Here is an 18,032-nt window from a genome sequence, read left to right on the forward strand (position 1 = left end):
CCCGTCAGAGGCAAGACCTCAATAGACGGCGTGGACGCGGGGGACGCAGACGCCAACCCAGCTCCCAGGGAGGCCAGAACCAAGGGCCCTCCAAGTCACAACCGGGCCCCAAGTCCGGGTTTTGAAGGTGCGCCCGGGGACGGCTTATCAGTCTCAATTCAGGATCCTTTCCCTACCTTCTACAACCGCCTCTCCCACTTCCTCCCGGCGTGGTCTCAATTAACGTCAGACCGTTGGGTACTACGCACAGTAAAGCATGGATACCATCTACAATTTGCTTCTTCACCCCCTTCCCGCCCCCCTTCCCAGTCCCTCTTCAGGGACCCCTCTCACGAGCAAACCCTCCTACAGGAGGTTCGTTCCCTCCTGGCGGCGGGGGCCATAGAGGAAGTACCTCTAGCCGAGAGAGGCAAGGGATTCTACTCCCGATATTTCCTGATTCCCAAATCCAAGGGAGGTCTCAGACCCATCCTAGACCTTCGGGGCCTCAACAAGTGGATGCTCAAGTTGAAGTTCCGTATGATCTCCCTGGGAACCATTATCCCATCCCTGGATCCTGGAGACTGGTACGCCGCCCTCGACATGAAAGACGCGTACTTCCATATTGCCATCTTCCCACCGCACAGGAAGTACCTCCGCTTCACGGTCGCACATCAGCACTTTCAATTCACAGTTCTACCCTTCGGTCTCTCGACGGCCCCGAGGGTGTTCACCAAGTGCATGGCCGTCGTAGCTGCCTACCTCCGTCGGCGGAAAATCCATGTCTTTCCGTACCTAGACGACTGGCTCCTGAAAGGTTCCTCCCAGTCGCAGGTACGACGACATGTAGAGGCCGCCACGGACCTCTTTTCCCGACTGGGACTGCTTGTCAATACCGAGAAGTCCAGCCTGGTTCCAACACAGAGGTTGGACTTCATAGGTGCGACCCTGGACTCGATTCAGGCCAGGGCCTTCTTACCTCAACCCCGCTTCCAGGCGATCGGTGCGATCATCCGGAGCTTGCAAGCATCCCCTCTCACCTCTGCTCGAGTATGCCTCACACTCCTCGGTCATATGGCCGCTTGCACTTACGTGACAAAGCATGCCAGACTCAGAATGAGGCCCCTCCAAACGTGGCTTCATTCAGTATACCGACCGAGCAGAGACCACCCGGATGTGTTAGTGACGGTGCCCCCCGACCCTCTTCGCTCCCTCGACTGGTGGCTGACCCCATCGTTGGTATGCGCGGGGATGCCATTCCATCCGCAACAGCCATCGATAACTCTAACAACCGGTGCGTCATCCCTGGGGTGGGGAGCTCACTTAGAAAACCTTCGCACCCAGGGCCTATGGTCGTCCCACGAGCTAACACTCCACATAAATGTCCGGGAGCTAAGAGCAGTCCGCCTTGCCTGCCGGGCATTTCTCAGTCACCTGCAAGGCCGTTGTGTTTCCGTACTCACGGACAACACAACGGCCATGTATTATATCAACAAACAGGGGGGAACCCGGTCGTCTCCCCTTTGCCAAGAGGCCATTCGACTCTGGGACTTCTGTATAGCCCACTCGATAGACTTAGTGGCATCCTTTCTCCCAGGGGTCAAGAACATGCTGGCGGACAACCTCAGCCGATCCTTCCTCTGCCACGAATGGTCGATCAGACCGGACGTCATCCATTCCATCTTCCAGAGGTGGGGATTTCCCCGCATAGACCTCTTCGCAACCAGGTCCAACAGGAAGTGCCAGGAGTTTTGCTCCTTTCAAGGTCTCTCCCCGGGGTCGATCACGGACGCTTTTCTCCTGCCGTGGACCCGCCATCTCCTGTATGCCTTCCCTCCGTTCCCCCTGGTACACAAGGTCCTGTTGAAGCTGCGCAGAGACAAGGCGCACCTGATCCTGATCGCACCTGCGTGGCCCAGACAGCACTGGTTCACCGCCTTGCTGGACCTATCTGTGGCCCCCCCAATTCACCTTCCTCTCCATCCAGACCTGATTACCCAGAATCATGGCACGCTTCACCACCCGGACCTGCGAGCCCTGCATCTCACGGCGTGGCTCCTGCATGGCTGAGCTCGGCGGAGCTCAGCTGCTCTGCACCGGTCCAACATATACTTCTTAACAGCAGGAAGCCCTCCACTCGCTCTACGTACAGGGCCAAGTGGAAGCGTTTCTCTTGCTGGTGCGCTTCTCAAGGGGTGAACCCTACACAATCCCCAGTTTCCATAATCCTCGACTACCTCTGGTACCTTAAGCAGCAAGACCTAGCAACTTCCTCCTTAAAGGTGCACTTGGCGGCCATTTCAGCCTTCCGACCAGGCGAAGATGGCCGCTCTATATTCTCTCATCCCTTAGTCACCTGATTTCTTAAAGGACTGGAGCGACTATACCCCCCTGTACGCCGCCCTGCCCCTACTTGGGACCTCAACGTAGTCCTGAACAGGCTCATGCTCCCACCATTCGAGCCACTGGCGACGTGCTCGCTCACACACCTATCATGGAAGACGGTTTTCCTGGTAGCCATAACATCGGCCAGACGGGTCTCAGAGCTGAAAGCTCTCACAGTGGACCCACCCTACACCGTCTTCCATAAAGACAAAGTACATCTACGACCCCACCCGACGTTCCTCCCTAAGGTGGTGTCCGCCTTCCATACAAACCAGGACATCTTCCTCCCCGTCTTCTTTCCGAAACCACACTCTTCTAGGCGGGAGCAACAGCTACACTCCTTGGACGTACGTAGAGCGCTTGCTTTCTACATCGAGAGGACCAAGGGGTTTCGGAAGTCCCCTCAGCTGTTCGTGGCGATCGCAGAACGCATGAGAGGGCAACCTATATCCTCTCAGAGGATCTCCTCCTGGGTAACTGCTTGCATCCGCGCATGCTACGACTTAGCTCGTGTCCCCTCTGGCCACCTCACAGCACACTCCACAAGAGCCCAGGCGACATCGGCGGCCTTCCTGGCGCACGTGCCTATACAGGAGATATGTCGTGCGGCGACCTGGTCATCGGTACACACTTTCACCGATCACTATGCATTAGTCAGACAATCTAGAGATGATGCGGCCTTTGGCGTAGCAGTTTTAAATACCGCCACATCTCGCTCCGACCCCACCGCCTAGGTAAGGCTTGGGAATCACCTAACTGGAATGCATATGAGCAATCACTCGAAGAAGAAAAGACGGTTACTTACCTTTGTAACTGTTGTTCTTCGAGATGTGTTGCTCATATCCATTCCAAACCCACCCTCCTTCCCCACTGTCGGAGTAGCCGGCAAGAAGGAACTGAAGGGTGGCCGGGTCGGCTGGGATATATATTGGGCGCCATGGCGGCGCCACTCCAGGGGGCGCCCAGCCGACCCGACTGGGTTGCTAGGGTAAAAGTTTCTCCGACGAACGTGCACGCGGCGCGCGCACACCTAACTGGAATGGATATGAGCAACACATCTCGAAGAACAACAGTTACAAAGGTAAGTAACCGTCTTTTCTAGGGTTTACTCCAGGCTCTGCCACTGATTTACAGAATGACCTTGGGAAAATCACTTAGCCTGTGTCTGCCTCATTTCCCCTATCTGTATTACTAACACTTAGAATTTATTTAGCACTTTACATTTACAAAGAACAATACAAACATCTATAAAATGGGTGCAGTACATACCTAACCCATCAGGAGTGTTTTGGCTTGTTTATATTTATGTTTATAAGACACTTAGAAATCCTCAGATAGAAGGCTTTGTTTTACATGATACTTCAGTGAGAAAGCTTAAAGCTCTACAAATCCAGGTCATTCCAAGATATAAAATTCAGATCTTGGATCTTGAATTCTCTGATCTCTCCATATCTCCTCTACCCCCTCCTCCTCCTTCTCTCTAACCCCCCAATTCCATACTCTCCCACCCTCCAAAAAAAAGAGTTCAGGGGGATTCAGATCTGGAATTTTGTTTCTGTCCATTATAGGACTAGGAACCAGCTGTAAAAACTTAGATCAGATCTAGGATCTGACCTCCCCATAGTCCCAAAGTTAATGAGGTTTTGGGTCTATCTCTGGTATAGTTTATGATGATCTTTCAACAAAGGAAAGCAAACCACTAAAGCTGTTTGAAAGAATGCTGTGCTGATATTATCATGGCATAAGGGACTGAAATCTCCATTACAATGCATTGGTTCTGCTGCATATATTTCTTTTTAGCAGCCTTAGGGGTATGTTTTTGCTTCTGCTTTACTCTTCACATTTATTTCTTAATGTTTTGTTTTGTTTTGTTAGCCAAATATGCCACTTTTAAAGGAAACATTTCCTAACCTTTAATCGAGATCATATTTCACTTTCATCACATCTGTGTTTATATTATTACAAGACTTTTAGGTCTTAATGACTTCTATTTTAAGAATTAATCGTTTGGGCTGATTATATAAATAAATGTTTGACTTTGTTAACTCTTCAGGAAAAAAAAATTGGCCTGTTCTTATCATTGGTATCTTAGAATAACTCCGCATATGTGTGTGTTGGGGGGGAGGGGGAGGAGGCAGGGACCAATGAATGTTGGATTTCCTCTAATAAAAGTAAGTGTGGAAAGTAATGTTAGATTCTGTGATCCACCTAAAAAAATCTCTGTCCTCCCTTAAAGGCACTGGCTACCTGGACTGATCATGTTGGATCTGATTTTTATTTACAGTAGGGCCTTGTACACTGCTAGAGTGGTGTAAAGGGCCCTTGATATAAATGAAAATCAGGTCTGCTAGACTTTAAGATGGCAACACACTAGCTACAACTGTATTGGTTATAAATAATGGTAAGAAGGCAAAATGCCAAATTCTCCTATCAGTTACACAGGTGTAAATCAATAATGAAGTCATTTAAACTGGGAAAGTTGCGAGTAGAATCTCTGGTCCAGAGAATTTAAACGTATATCTGCAAGTAAGGAAAGGATAAAGTGTTCCATCACATATTGAGCAAAGGTTCTATTGTTGATCTTCATGTTCAAAACAATTGTACATTATAACCAAATCCCAAAACATTTTTTTATACCAGATCCTAAGGATCTGACTCAGAACTTTTAAACTCTCAGACCAGATTTTAAATGGCATTTCAGTCCAAATGTGGGTTTGATAGGGCCTTTTGAAATGAGAGAGGTAAAATATTATAAACTCTGAATGGTAAAGTAACGTTGTAAATACATGTAATAGCTCAAAATAGTCCACTCATTCTCCTGTATAAGAAGCAAGCTTGTGTGACCTCCAATTAATTTACCATTAGCCAGAACACACAGTGAAAGTGAATGAAGGGGCAATTTGGAATGACATTTATCAGCTCTGGAACTGTCGACTTCTATTATTTCCACAAGGCCTTACACTTCTTGGCTCCAGAGAAAGCAGTGCTGATGTGAATGAAGAAGAGCATTCTTAGCACCACGAATAGTTACAGCACAGACATTTCCATGGTGGGGTAACTCAGACAGAAAGACTGCCACCTCCATTTCCAACTTGCATTAAATGAGACATTTAAAAAAAATTGCTTAGTGAGCTAACTGAAAGCCTTGCACTTCACACCAGAAAAAAAAAGGGGGGGGATGGGAATGAGGGAGGCAGGCAAAAGAGAGAAGAAAAGAAGGAAAGGAAGTGAAGCTCAGTGGGACTGGATAGCCCAAAGATTTATTAAAAGGGAGAGGGTATGGAGCCCTCACCTCTAAAACGTAGGTTTGAATTTAGCCTACATCTTTATGGTCAGTGAAAGCCATTCCCATCTGATGACTGTTTGGTGGCCTATATGAAATGAGGTGGTGGTCTCAGTCAGGTTTCCAGGGACAGACATTTCTTCACAGAGCTCATCACCATATCTGGAACTAATCAACTCCTTTTTTTGGCACTTATAATAGAGGTCAAGAATTGCATATACATGGAAACTGACCTCTTTGGAAGGGAACTGATAAAAGTTGGTGGGGAAGTTTGCATTGCTTCTAGTGATTTGTGCTAAATAGAGGACTTTGGTCTCCAGGGATATTAGTCTGGCACATTTCATCAACAGGGGTGGTTGGGTTTGTTGGGGTTTTTTTTCGTTTTTTTATTTGTTTTCTTAAGTTGCACTTTTTTAACTGTTTCACTGCTGATCTACCACAGTTGTTCCACTACTTTCAATAGAAAACAACAGTACAACAGGACAAACCCCATCCCTGTTAGCAACGCAGTGGCTGTGTTTTATTCAGATCTGAATGTCCATTAAGAGTCAAGCAAGTACCAGGACTGGATTTATAGTTCTTAGTCTTAAGTGGAATCGGTTCTAAACACTGTAAATTTACATGTCCAAAAATTTCAGTTAAACGGGGTAAAATTTCCAGAAGCCTCTAAGGAGCTAAGTGTCATGGAAAGACAATGAGTGCTCCTAAGTGAGCCAGGTCACTGTTGAAAATGGGATTTAGGCTCTTAAATCACTTTGGCACTTTTGAAAATTTTGCCCACTAATTTTTGTTCTTTATTATGCTTTATAAGTCTTCACAGGAAGTATCTAGGCGAACTTAACTATCACTTTAAAAATGACATTTTTGTCCTTTATTTCCCTGATCATTTTGTTTATTTTGCTTTAATTCATTTTTAACTATGATGATTACAAAAGTATAAAAGTAATCAAATACATTCAAATGTAATAAAGACACTTAACTCAGAAGCTTGCCTGTTTGAGATAATTGAAAGGTGGCATAACAGTGCTTTGCAGAATTACAAGTAGGTTGTTTGATGATGAAGACATTCATATTTATATAACATGTTTCCATATGCAGTATAGACCACTGGAAAATTCCTTGCTTTCTGCAGAATACTGCATTCTTTGGACCCGAATTAGTATTACAGTACTAATTACAGTAGCTTCAGATACTCCAACAGTAACAGGGAAAAATTCCAGTGGAGTTTGCTCTACCTTTACCAATCCTACATTATGGGCCTGATTCTGATCTCACACTGGTGTCAGTCAGGAGTAATTTCATAGGAGCAAATGGACTTTCTTGAATGTAAAACTTACGAAAGGAGACCAGAATCAACTCTACTATATCTGTAATAGAGCCCATGCAAAAATATTATTTCCATCAGTTAAAGGATGGGCTTCTTAATTCACAAGTTGCAGAGGAAAGTTTAGCTCTGCAAGGATATCTTTAACACATCCTGCTTTGGCATGATATGATAGTAGAAGACGCACAAGTTGCAAATAAGTATGTGGCAGAATGGTCTGAAAACACAGATACCATTTCTGGATATTAAAAAGTAATTTTTAAAAAGGGTTTGCTATTGTATCTCCTCTACAGGGACAGAAAGGGGCTTCCCTGATCCTTCTTTTGCTTTTCGTTAGAGTCAAACCAAAACATGTGACTTTTGATTTTTAATGTATTGTTCAGCATTGTTTATTGCTCATGCTTGCTCTCTGTCTGTCTCTCTCTCTCTGTATGCCAGATTCAGTCCTGAACAAAGCCAATATAACTCCTGTTGATTTCACTGTTTGTTGAACTCTCTTTATGAACTTAGCCCATGTTTTCAATGTATACAACCATGGTAATTATTAGTGAACCTCTAAACTTTCCTATAAACATCCAAAAGTTTAGATGCTTATTCTAAATTATGCAAATCTCTGATGGAGATTTGGAAGCTGGAACTAGCACAAAAACAGACTTTCTGGTCCTGACTGGATAAAAATACCCATGAAAGAGATTGCTTGTGGAACTTCGATACTTGTGAAAACCAGGGAGTTCAGAGGAAAATAAAAATAGAAATACAAAACTAACACATTTACTCACAAGTTTACCCAAGTTTTAGAACTACAAATAAGTTTGGGTTTGGATTGAATTTTAGTTGACAGTTGTGTTTAATTTTTATTTTTTCCATCCATCTCAAGTTTTAAAAAATTACACAAAATATTATTGTCAATGTACTCCTGTTTGGATTGTATAACTATGTATCAAATTTGGGGGAAATTCTTACATACATTGTGCAAATAAAGAATGTTCTCTAATTCTCTAGTTCATGGGACATTTTGATTCTCTGCTGTCATAACACGATAGCATCACAGAAAATGTTGCACGATGCATTTTTAGGATCACTCATTTGCAACTTCACATGAATGGAACGTGACTATCTGTGTTTGGGTACAACTATGGCAGTGGCAGCAGCATCTTTATGACATGCTTTATGTTGTGCTCGTTGTAGGATGAAGTGGCTCAGCCGCTGAACCTCTCAGCTAAACCCAAGACGTCTGAGGGAAAATCTCCGACATCGCCCACTTCTCCTCATATGCCAGCTCTGAGAATAAACAGTGGGGCCAGTTCACTCAAATCCTCAGTGCCAGCAACATTAGCCAGTCCCTCGGCCAGAGTTAACACAATAGGTATGTTTGTTTTCTTTTGGTTTTGTTGATGTAGCACAGAGGTCAGCATTAAAAAAAATCAGCATTTGCCAACCAATGCCACACAATGGCACGAAGGTGGGGCCTAATATTGCATTCATTGAAGTCAGTGGCAAAGCGCTCAATGATCTCAGTAGTGCATGACTGGGATCTTAACTCTTCACATTCAGCATGGGAAAAACTTGAGTTATTTCAGATAATTCTGTATGATAACAATTAATAAATGATTGTTCTGTGGCTACCACTGTATTACAGTGATTCAGACATTCACCATTTAAAAGTATAAACAACTGATGAATAAGCTTTTAAAAAATCCCTAGGAGTTGCATGTCTACATGTGCATAAAGTTCCTTAGAAATTATCAGGTCTGATGCATAGTCCACTGAAAAGCTTTGTGGGGCATTATTTTAGCTTAATCTACCAGGAGTAGTATTAATGGCTAACTAAAAAGTCACCAGGTACATTTCAAAACATACTTTACATTGTATCTTGAAAACAGTCAGGCTAGCTGCTTTTAGTATTGTTCTGTAATATATTATTATTCCTCCCTCCCTCCAAAACTACCTCCCTTGCGACCATTTAAACAATAAATGGTTCTGGTGTTATTGACACTTTGTATTTCACAAGTGCTTTATATTAAAAGGGAGGGTGGGATGTGTGCCCCCACGTGTGTGCCAGCTCCTTATGTGTAATGTATATGTATAAATAACATGCAGACACCCCTCATTGTAATGATAATCTTTTTCAATCTACTGTACAAAGTGATTGAATATACAGTAGAACCTCAGAGTATGAACACCAGAGTTACAAACCGACTAGTCAACTACATGCCTCATTTGGAACCAGAAGTACACAATCAAGCAGCACCAGAGACACTTCCCCCCCCAAAAGCAAATACAGTACAGTACTGTGTTAAATGTAAACTACTAAAAAATAAATGGAAAGCAGCATTTTTCTTCTGCATAGTAACATTTCAAAGCAGTATTCATAGAATGATAGAATCATAGAATATCAGGGTTGGAAGGGACCTCTGGAGGTCATCTAGTCCAACCCCATGCTCAAAACGGGACCAATCCCCAACTAAACCGTCCCAGCCAGGGCTTTGTCAAGCCTGACCTTAAAACCCTTTAAGGAAGGAGATTCCACCACCTCCCTAGGTAACCCATTCCAGTGCTTTACCACCCTCCTAGTGAAAAAGTTTTTCCTAATATCCAACCTAAACCTTTCCCACTGCAACTTGAGACCATTACTCCTTGTTCTGTCATCTGGTACCACTAAGAACAGTCTAGATCCATCCTCTTTGGAACCCCCTTTCAGGTAGTTGAAAGCAGCTATCAAATCCCCCCTCATTCCTCTTTTCTGCAGACTAAACTATCCCAGTTCCCTCAGCCTCCCTTCATATGTCATGGACTCCAGCCCCCCAATCACTTTCACTGCCCCGTGCTGGACTCTCTTCAACCTCTCCACATCCTTCCTGTAGTGTGGGGCCCAAAACTGGACACAGTACTCCACATCAGGCTTCACCAATGTTGACTAGAATATTAAATCAATGTTCAGTTGTAAGCTTTTGAAAGAACAACCATAACGTTCTGTGCAGAGCTATGAACATGTCAGAGTTACAAACAACCTCTATTCCCGAGGTGTTTGTAACTCTAAGGTTCTACTGTAACTTGAATTGTGATTTCAGGGTGTAAATTAATCACTAACTATTTGGGATTAGGTTGAGACCTTCCTGGTTGGGGGCCGGGGGGAGTGTACTACAGTTGCTTATTGTGGGGTTTCTTGCACCTTCCTCTGAAGCAGCTAGCACTGGCCACTTTTGGAGACAGGATACTGGACTGAATAGACCACAGGTCTGATCCAGTTTGGCTGTTGCTATGATTTTTCCATTGCAACACAGTGAGACTGTTTGAGGCACTGTGCAGCATAGTCCAGCTGTACATACACCAGTAAGACCCACACTTATGCCCCAAGTTTAAAATCCCTATAGATGGGTCCCAGTGTGCAGACAGATGGGAGTTATGATTACATGCACCAAATAGAGAACATACTTCTATGGCCAGGGTGAAAAGGGAAATTACTTAATCCAGCATGACATTCTATAAAACGCCATAAATGTTTCATAAATATCCTATTGTTAATTCATGTCTTATTATGTATTATTCTTATTAGAACTACACTATTTAACTTGCTGGGTTAGTAATGTATTTGCATCTTTAATCTATTTGGCCCTGCTGCTCTCTGTGTACAGTGGGCTGAGTTTTCTTTCTTTTCAGTTTAAAACCTTTGTCCTGAGGAGAGTGAACAGCAGCTCTAAGCATAGAGTTAAGAATCTGACCTGCCTCCCAATGGCAGACAGTCTTCTTGTTCTCCTCTTCCTCCACCCTTGGTATTTTCCATAGATTTGAGATCCCTATAATTTACTTTTCTCCCTTTAACAAAATGCAGATTTTGAAACACTGTACCTGTAATGAGTGATAATGTAATTGGATAAAAGCTGCGAGGATGAGTGGAGCTTTAAAGGTCACTCTTGTAAGAAGAATTAATGTGTTATACCATTAATAAACCATGGAAAACTGTGGAGCAAAAGATAACATACTTAAGTTATTGTTAATGACATAGAGTTCATTGCTTTATATCTCCTAGCTACAAATACAGAAAGTGACTTTTTGAGGTTGCTAGCTGAACAGTATCATTTTGTGTACTGTACAAGATAAGCTGTCTTTAAATGTGGCACAAGAACTGGACAGACACAGTCTGCTCCTATCAAAAATCTGTCCTTTATGGAGGACTGGATGATTCAGAGGCTTGGTAATGGTATGTGGAGCCTTTTACTGCTAAGTAACTAGTTCACAGCCAGCCACAGTTGTAGTAAGCAAAAGCCGTTACCATGTATAAACTCTTTGTTCACCTTAACAAAATGAGTTGTTGAGCTCAGTCAAGCCCGCAGCAGAAGTTTGCACATGACTTAAAACCACCACAGTTGACAACCTTGTTGTCCCTTTAAGCAAAAAGACCCAAGTACTGAATGGACTAGGTAGACTGAACTATCTTCTTAGTTTAAGAGGTAGGTCGCTCCTGCACAGAGCTGAAGCACACTGGTGGGAACCTTGCAAGTCCATTAACCATGCTGTCTCTGATCTCAGGACAAAAAGAGGACTTTGGTCTCTAGGGCTGTCCATGAGACGGTGGGCCTTCTGACCTAGGTGGGCTTAGGCCCACTGCCCTGGAATTCAAATAGGCTGGCACCTTTCCCACCACTAAATTCACTTTAAAACCACCTTTTAAAATCCATCCTTCAGACTGTTTGTTTTCACTGTGCTCACAATATCGTTCAATTGTATCTGGTCAAGGGGAGCATGCACCTATATATCAGAAATAATGTAGAGCAGGTAGCTAGTGGCACACATGGTATGTGGTCCTTTGGTTAGATACATCCACACTGCCTGTAAATCAATCTATAACTTGAGGAGTCACATGTCTCATGATTTCACATACAACTTTAAATCCAGGCATTTCTTTTCAGAAGCAGGCATATGCCTACCTATTAAAAACAAAAACAAGTCCCCCCTTCCTCCCTCCCCGTTGTCTCCAACATCTAGATACTAGTTTGGCAATCCCTGTAACTAAGTGCATTTAATATCTCTCTGTCAATAATTCACCATGTACCCTAAACAAAAATAATTTACTTTCGACTTGCATCTATATTAATCATTTCTCTGCATACCGGCATATTGGCAGCTATTGAAAAACATAAGGAGTGCTTGCTTTTATTCACTGACATGTGCCAAATCTTCTCAAAGAGAGTGGTAGTCAGGAAAAAAACAAATGGTCTGGAGAAGGGCATGAATTCCATTTCTTAGGCAAATTCAGCTATAATACAGATTGTAACTATTATACCCACCCTAATCAAGAGCACTGCTGTTTTTAAATGTCACTGGTTCTTTGTTTGCTTTTTAATATATTTTGACCAAATGCAAACTTGATCAATAACAGATGCAAGGTGGGGAAAGAACCAAGTGACTTGCTAAGATGGGGACCAACCCCCCCCACCCCCACCCCCCCAAAAATACCCTATGATACCATTTAGGAGGTGTGGATTACATCCTTCCTAGCATTGTCATTGCCCCGAAATCACTGAGCCCAAGTCATTTGGTAAAAATAAGTTATGTGGATCAAATTAATTTTATGTAAAACTGCCAGTGTTTTCAGATACCTAACTGAAAAGTATTTGCTGATCTGGTCCCCCTACACCCAGACTGTACAGAAACTTTTGCTTTCAATTCTCCAAAGGAGACCAGAATGCCAGGTTCATTTGGGGAGGGGGGGTGTGGAATGAGGGCACAGCACTGCAGCACTGAACTAATCTGACATCAGCTTCTTCCACTGAAATGTTTTAAGCAGCAAGACAATGTTCTACGTTTTTTGGCAATCAGTGGATCAGATAGAAGACTCGAGCACTACAACAAGGATGTGTAATCTGACATGATTAGACAAGGCTCTTTAGGAACAGAACATTCATAATTGAGACAAAGAAAGAGTATTAATAACACTTTCCTAACACGGCAGTTAGCCATTTTATATTTCCTTTCTTTAATCTTAGTGTTTTTCAACAAATCATGGGATTTAATAGCGTGTTTTGGCAGATTAGAGGATTTATGGCCCAGATGTTTTTTGTTCTAAAAATGGATTAGGGTGTAAAGTTTGCTGGAATCCATGGAACATGTTGAGGCAAGCCGGTCATTTTGTGTGTGATTAGTGCTTGCCTTCTGTCTCACAGTCCCTCCATCTGTCACAATTCACCAATGGATCTGGTTAGATTTAGCCTCATGTCACAAACAGAAGTCCCTTTTCTGGGCAATTTCATATTACAGATTCATTTTATGCCATTTTTATGCCCTAGTTAAAAGACAGAAAGAAGTGTGTGTGTTGAGGGGGGTGGGTGGGGAGGAATGAGAGATACTAGCTTCTCCTATAAAGTTTGAAAAATAGACAGGGGCTTGGAGTCTTCCATCAGTATTCCATCCTACAAATCACATGCAGATCATAATAAGTATAATCTACAGTATGCTAAAGGGAAAAAAATGATAGAGTATCATGTTTAAAATTAAATAGCATTAGCTGTACTGGTGATGATTGTAACATTTTAAAATGAAATAATTCAGCCACTACTAGTGCTGAACCCTAGGCAGTGAATTCACAGCCAAATAGAGTAGACATCCGACCTGCTATCAGCAACATGAATAGAGCGGGAACATAGGTCCATGGAGCTGCGGTTTCTTATACATTTCTGAATGACAGGTGGTGGGGAGCATTCGATGGCGGAAGTTTCTTTTCCCAGCCATTATGTGCCTTGTATCTATAGCAAACCACCGCCACCTGTGGTTTATTTTAATGTATTCATAAGTTTTAAGAAAGAGAAGGAAAAAATGGTCTATTTTTAATGGTTTTGGATTGCTTGCATGATCAAGGCCTCCCACGACCCCTATCAAGTTACATCCTGCTGTATACAAACCACAAGGCCAATCTCTATAATGTTGGGTAAACATTGAAACTAATGGAATCAAGTATCAGAGTGATGCTATCGGTACTAATGTTTCTCATGGTTTATACCCAGGTGGCTCTATCATATGAGCAGCATATTTTCCAAGCACAGACAGGTTTATGGGTCTGTTCATTGTCTCTGTCTCTTTCTCATTTAATTAAGTGCCCAAGGAAAGCATTGATGAGTTTCACTGACAAAAGCGAAAATGTTTTCTCGTAACTTTCCTTTCTTTCTTCCTTTCTTTTTAAGATATTCTTTCTTCTATCACGTCGTCAGGTTATTTAAATGACCATGATGCTGTTACCAAGGCAATCCAGGAGGCCCGACAGATGAAGGAGCAACTTCGGAGGGAACAACAGGTGCTTGATGGGAAGGTGGCTGTTGTGAATAGTCTGGGTCTCAATAACTGCAGGACAGAAAAGGTCAGTTCTTGAGACTCCCTTTTCTGATAGTCACTTGCGTGATCATATTCTCCTCGTGTTCAGGCATTACAGACATACACGCACAATCTCTTCCTCTCTTCCCTGCTCTGTCTCCCTCCTTCCTTTTAGAATATCTTCTTCTGTCAAAAAACAAACAAAAACAGCCCCACACAGACATGGAGACAGTAGAGCCTAAAACATAGTTAAAGTCCTTATGAAAACTTTGGAGACCACTAATTCTCTGTTCCAGGCTGTCAGTATGTATTATGACTAGGTGATCTTTGAAATATCTGGGTCTGAGTGAAAATCTTGCTTTATGGAAATGCTTACATGTTTTTGTGAGATGAACTGGATTTGCAAATATGCAAGCTTCTTTAGGAACATAAGCTTTGCTGATACTCGGGCTCAGCTTCTGGGTATTTAGCCTTATGAGGTTGTCATATATGATGTTTCGTGACCATTGCAACATAGCACTGTCAAGTCATGTTAGATGACTTAGCAAAACTGAAAAAACAGAGAATTGACAATACGAACTGCACCAGATATTTTCAGTAGAACCTAGAAGCGTTAGAACTGAGGGGCCCTGAATTATTCTAATTTTGCCTGCTAAACTGTAATAAGCAAAATCGGTAATATTTTCTTCTTAGGGAACACTTGTATATATTGTATCTAGCACAGTCGTTTCGTCATGGGGGTTACAAGAGTCACAGGTTCCACAACTTTCTGCTTTTTTCAGGAAATGCGTGTGACTACTTTCTGCTGCCCTACCCCTTGCTGAAGGGGTGCTTAGGACCACTGGTCCCTTCCTAGCCATGTTTACACTGAGATGAAGACAGTTATGCTACCTAAGACAGAAATGTGCAAAAGTTGTTGGGTGCTCCACAAATTCATGTTTTTACAATATATTTTCCAGGATTTTTTTCCCAAATATTTCTCCAGACAAAACTGCTTTAATGCTATGAAATAATCAAGATGAAATATTATTGCATTTGGTGAAAATGAAATTTTATCAGATTCCCCCAGTTCTCTTGGCTTTTTCATTCCAAGATCCGCATATGACTCATTCAGATAGGCAGATAGATAGAATAAAAATGATCAGCTACTTAGCAATAACTTGAAAGTCAGTCATCCTGAGAAGCTTGTGAGTCAAACAATATTGTCCAGAATGAGCAGATTGCTAATTTGGATAGCTTTCCAGTTTCCCTGGTTTTTAGATGGAGTTTGATCAATATCTGTGAGAAGCCAGCAGACCGGATAATGAATGTTAAATGTACATGTGAGTCCGTCACTACTGTACTTTTTCACCAGCCTAGCATGGGTGTAAATGATGTAGAAATGGCTCCAATTTCATGCACTCTCCTGAGAAGAAGGGGGAGAAAAAAGAGGTCAGTGTAATAGGTGTCTGGCAGTACATAAAACCTCTTTTAGAAGAATAAGGGTATTGGGTATTGACAGAGAGGGACAGAGCATGTTTATGGCATTTCACATAGAAGAGTAGCAGAAGGGAAGGGAGGAAAGTGGAGTATCAGCTATGAGGCGAAGTGATCACAAGCACAAAGGAATTTATATTCAAATATTTAAGCATTCTTGAAAGGATGCTTGGAGCAGAAATTCCTTTTCTGTGCTCCCCATGTAGAAATGACTTTAACACTCAGCCAGATGCTAATGCAAAGTGACTCAAGCTATTCCTCGCAAGCATAGCTAAATTGCCGTTATTTGTTAAGCGCATTGAATTCAGCTGTGGATACAGCAGTTGGTTGCATTCAGAAAGCATCTGTACCCTTTTTTTTTTTAATCCTCCAAAGCAGAGACAACTCTACCTATCTCCCCCCTCTCCTCCCCTGTGCTGGCTGGGAATTGTCAAGTGACAACCGACCAAATCCTTTTGGACAGGAAGCCTTCATCCTGAGTCCTATATACTTGCAAAGCAGGCCTTGTGGTTGGATCAGGGAGCCCATTAAAAGCACTTTGATGGTATGGAAATTCATCTTCATGAAGCACCCAGGCCCCTAAGCAGCATGCTGTTTAGCTGTGGTTACAGATCAGTCATTCACATCGGAGGGCAGTAATTGTGCTGACGGCTTGTACAGCAATGGAAGTACATAAAATAATCCCAGGCCCTCCACCATGGCACTGCGAGTTAATCTTCTTTAATACACAGATCAGCTGTTGTTCTAACACATGACTTTATGCCGGCTCTAGTGACTTTGCACAGCCTTTTGATTAAGTAACAGGAGTGGAACCATCTGCATTCGCTTTATTCTGTTACTTTCCTATTCTTAGGCTCCTCCTTGCCCTTCTGTTTTCACTTCTCACCCTCACCGCATGCTCTAGTTCATGTTCCCTGTTTGGCTTGGCTGTGCATGAGGGGAAGATATAGCATTTGTGGAGTTGGGGGGTTCAGTTTTTCTTTTTTAAAGTGGCAATAGCTTTTTTGATACAATAGCTGCCAAACTTTTTCAGGATTTCATTCTGAAGAAGACACAAAGGTTAGATCCAAATCAGAACTCTACGAAAGTGCAATGGTGTTTTGGATCTGGGTTGCTGGTTTGACCCATTATAATGATAGGGGCTAGTTGTGAAATTTCATTTGGATGTGCAGGAGCTCAGAGTTGACAGGATTTATTTGTGGTGGGGGCGGGGTTTGGATTGGATTGATCCAGCAGAAAGAAAGAGAGGTGGCTGTGACGTTTGGAAACCTAGCTGAACTTTCCATACATTCTGGTTCTTCTCATCTAATTATAGCCAGATGGGAAGTTCTGATCCTGAACTGGATCAGAACTTCTCCAAAGTTTGAGGGTGTTTGGGTCTAGGTTTTTGCTTAAAGCTTTTATCGAGACCTCCCCCGGCATTTGAAAAAAAAGGAAAGTATTGCCAGTGTCAGTTAAATTACGTTCCTAAAATTTTTCTTTCCTTTTTCATGGAAGAGAAAGAGAGAAAGGTAGTGGGGAGAGAGAAACTGAGAACATTATAGATTGGTCTCTAAGGGTTTACATCAACAAGCTTAAGGGCCAGCCCAGTGATTTAAGAGTCAAACACACCAAACTGCCAGGTCTTTGGGTTTCCTGCTTTTGTCCCTCGCTCCCTGCAGAACTGGTGGGAACAGACTAGCTACCAAGGCATTGCAATCAACGCATTAATGATTGATTATGGTGCTTGCACACATGTGTACTGATACATAGCTGTTTATGCCATGTGCTGGACAGCAAGACGATCCTGAATCACTTCATTCTCGCTGGAATGTTGCTAATCTTTATGGGCCAGGCACACTGTGCCATAGTGCGTTCCAGAGTTTGAGTCCCTTCTTTCCCAGTGTTTTTGGTACAGTTATGGAGCTATTTTCGGGGCAGGTTGAGCCTTTTTATTGCATGAATAGTAATCCCACCCACCAATGCTTGGGTCTGCATTTCTGAACTGCCCAAAGTCACGAGTACTGTTAAGGATCTGTCTGCTGGGTGTGGCTGGAAAGGCACAGGAGCAGGAAATCCCTTTTTATGAATGTGCATCCTAACGTCCCAGAGGCTGTTTTCCATATATTCACGTGACCCAGGGGCTAGTTTCATGTTCCTAGCTGGGATGGGTCTCTGTAGATGGGCAGTGCTCTCAGCTGTAAGGCAGAAGTCAGACAGATAGAAATTGTGTGGGATTGGAGAGGCATTGTGCTAGAGGAGGCATAAGCAAGAAAAAAGATTCAAAAGTGACTAGGATTT

The 18,032-nt window shown here is 43.0% G+C and overlaps 1 protein-coding gene across 11 annotated transcripts in view; it reads left to right on the plus strand.

The window, feature by feature from the left end:
- Window positions 1-18,032, plus strand: part of SOX5 (SRY-box transcription factor 5) — an 857,385-nt gene that overhangs the window by 806,493 nt on the left and 32,860 nt on the right. For 8 of the 11 annotated variants that reach the window (XM_050968476.1, XM_050968460.1, XM_050968468.1 and 5 more), the window contains 2 exons: window positions 8,160-8,337; window positions 14,150-14,322. In XM_050968476.1, the coding sequence (XP_050824433.1) occupies window positions 8,160-8,337; window positions 14,150-14,322 (351 nt within the window). The remainder of the gene's footprint in view (window positions 1-8,159; window positions 8,338-14,149; window positions 14,323-18,032) is intronic. The other 3 variants (XM_050968435.1, XM_050968504.1, XM_050968452.1) reach the window with 2 other exon arrangements.

Source organism: Gopherus flavomarginatus, chromosome 1 (assembly GCF_025201925.1).
Source record: "Gopherus flavomarginatus isolate rGopFla2 chromosome 1, rGopFla2.mat.asm, whole genome shotgun sequence".
In the NCBI taxonomy this organism is placed as follows: domain Eukaryota; kingdom Metazoa; phylum Chordata; order Testudines; family Testudinidae; genus Gopherus; species Gopherus flavomarginatus.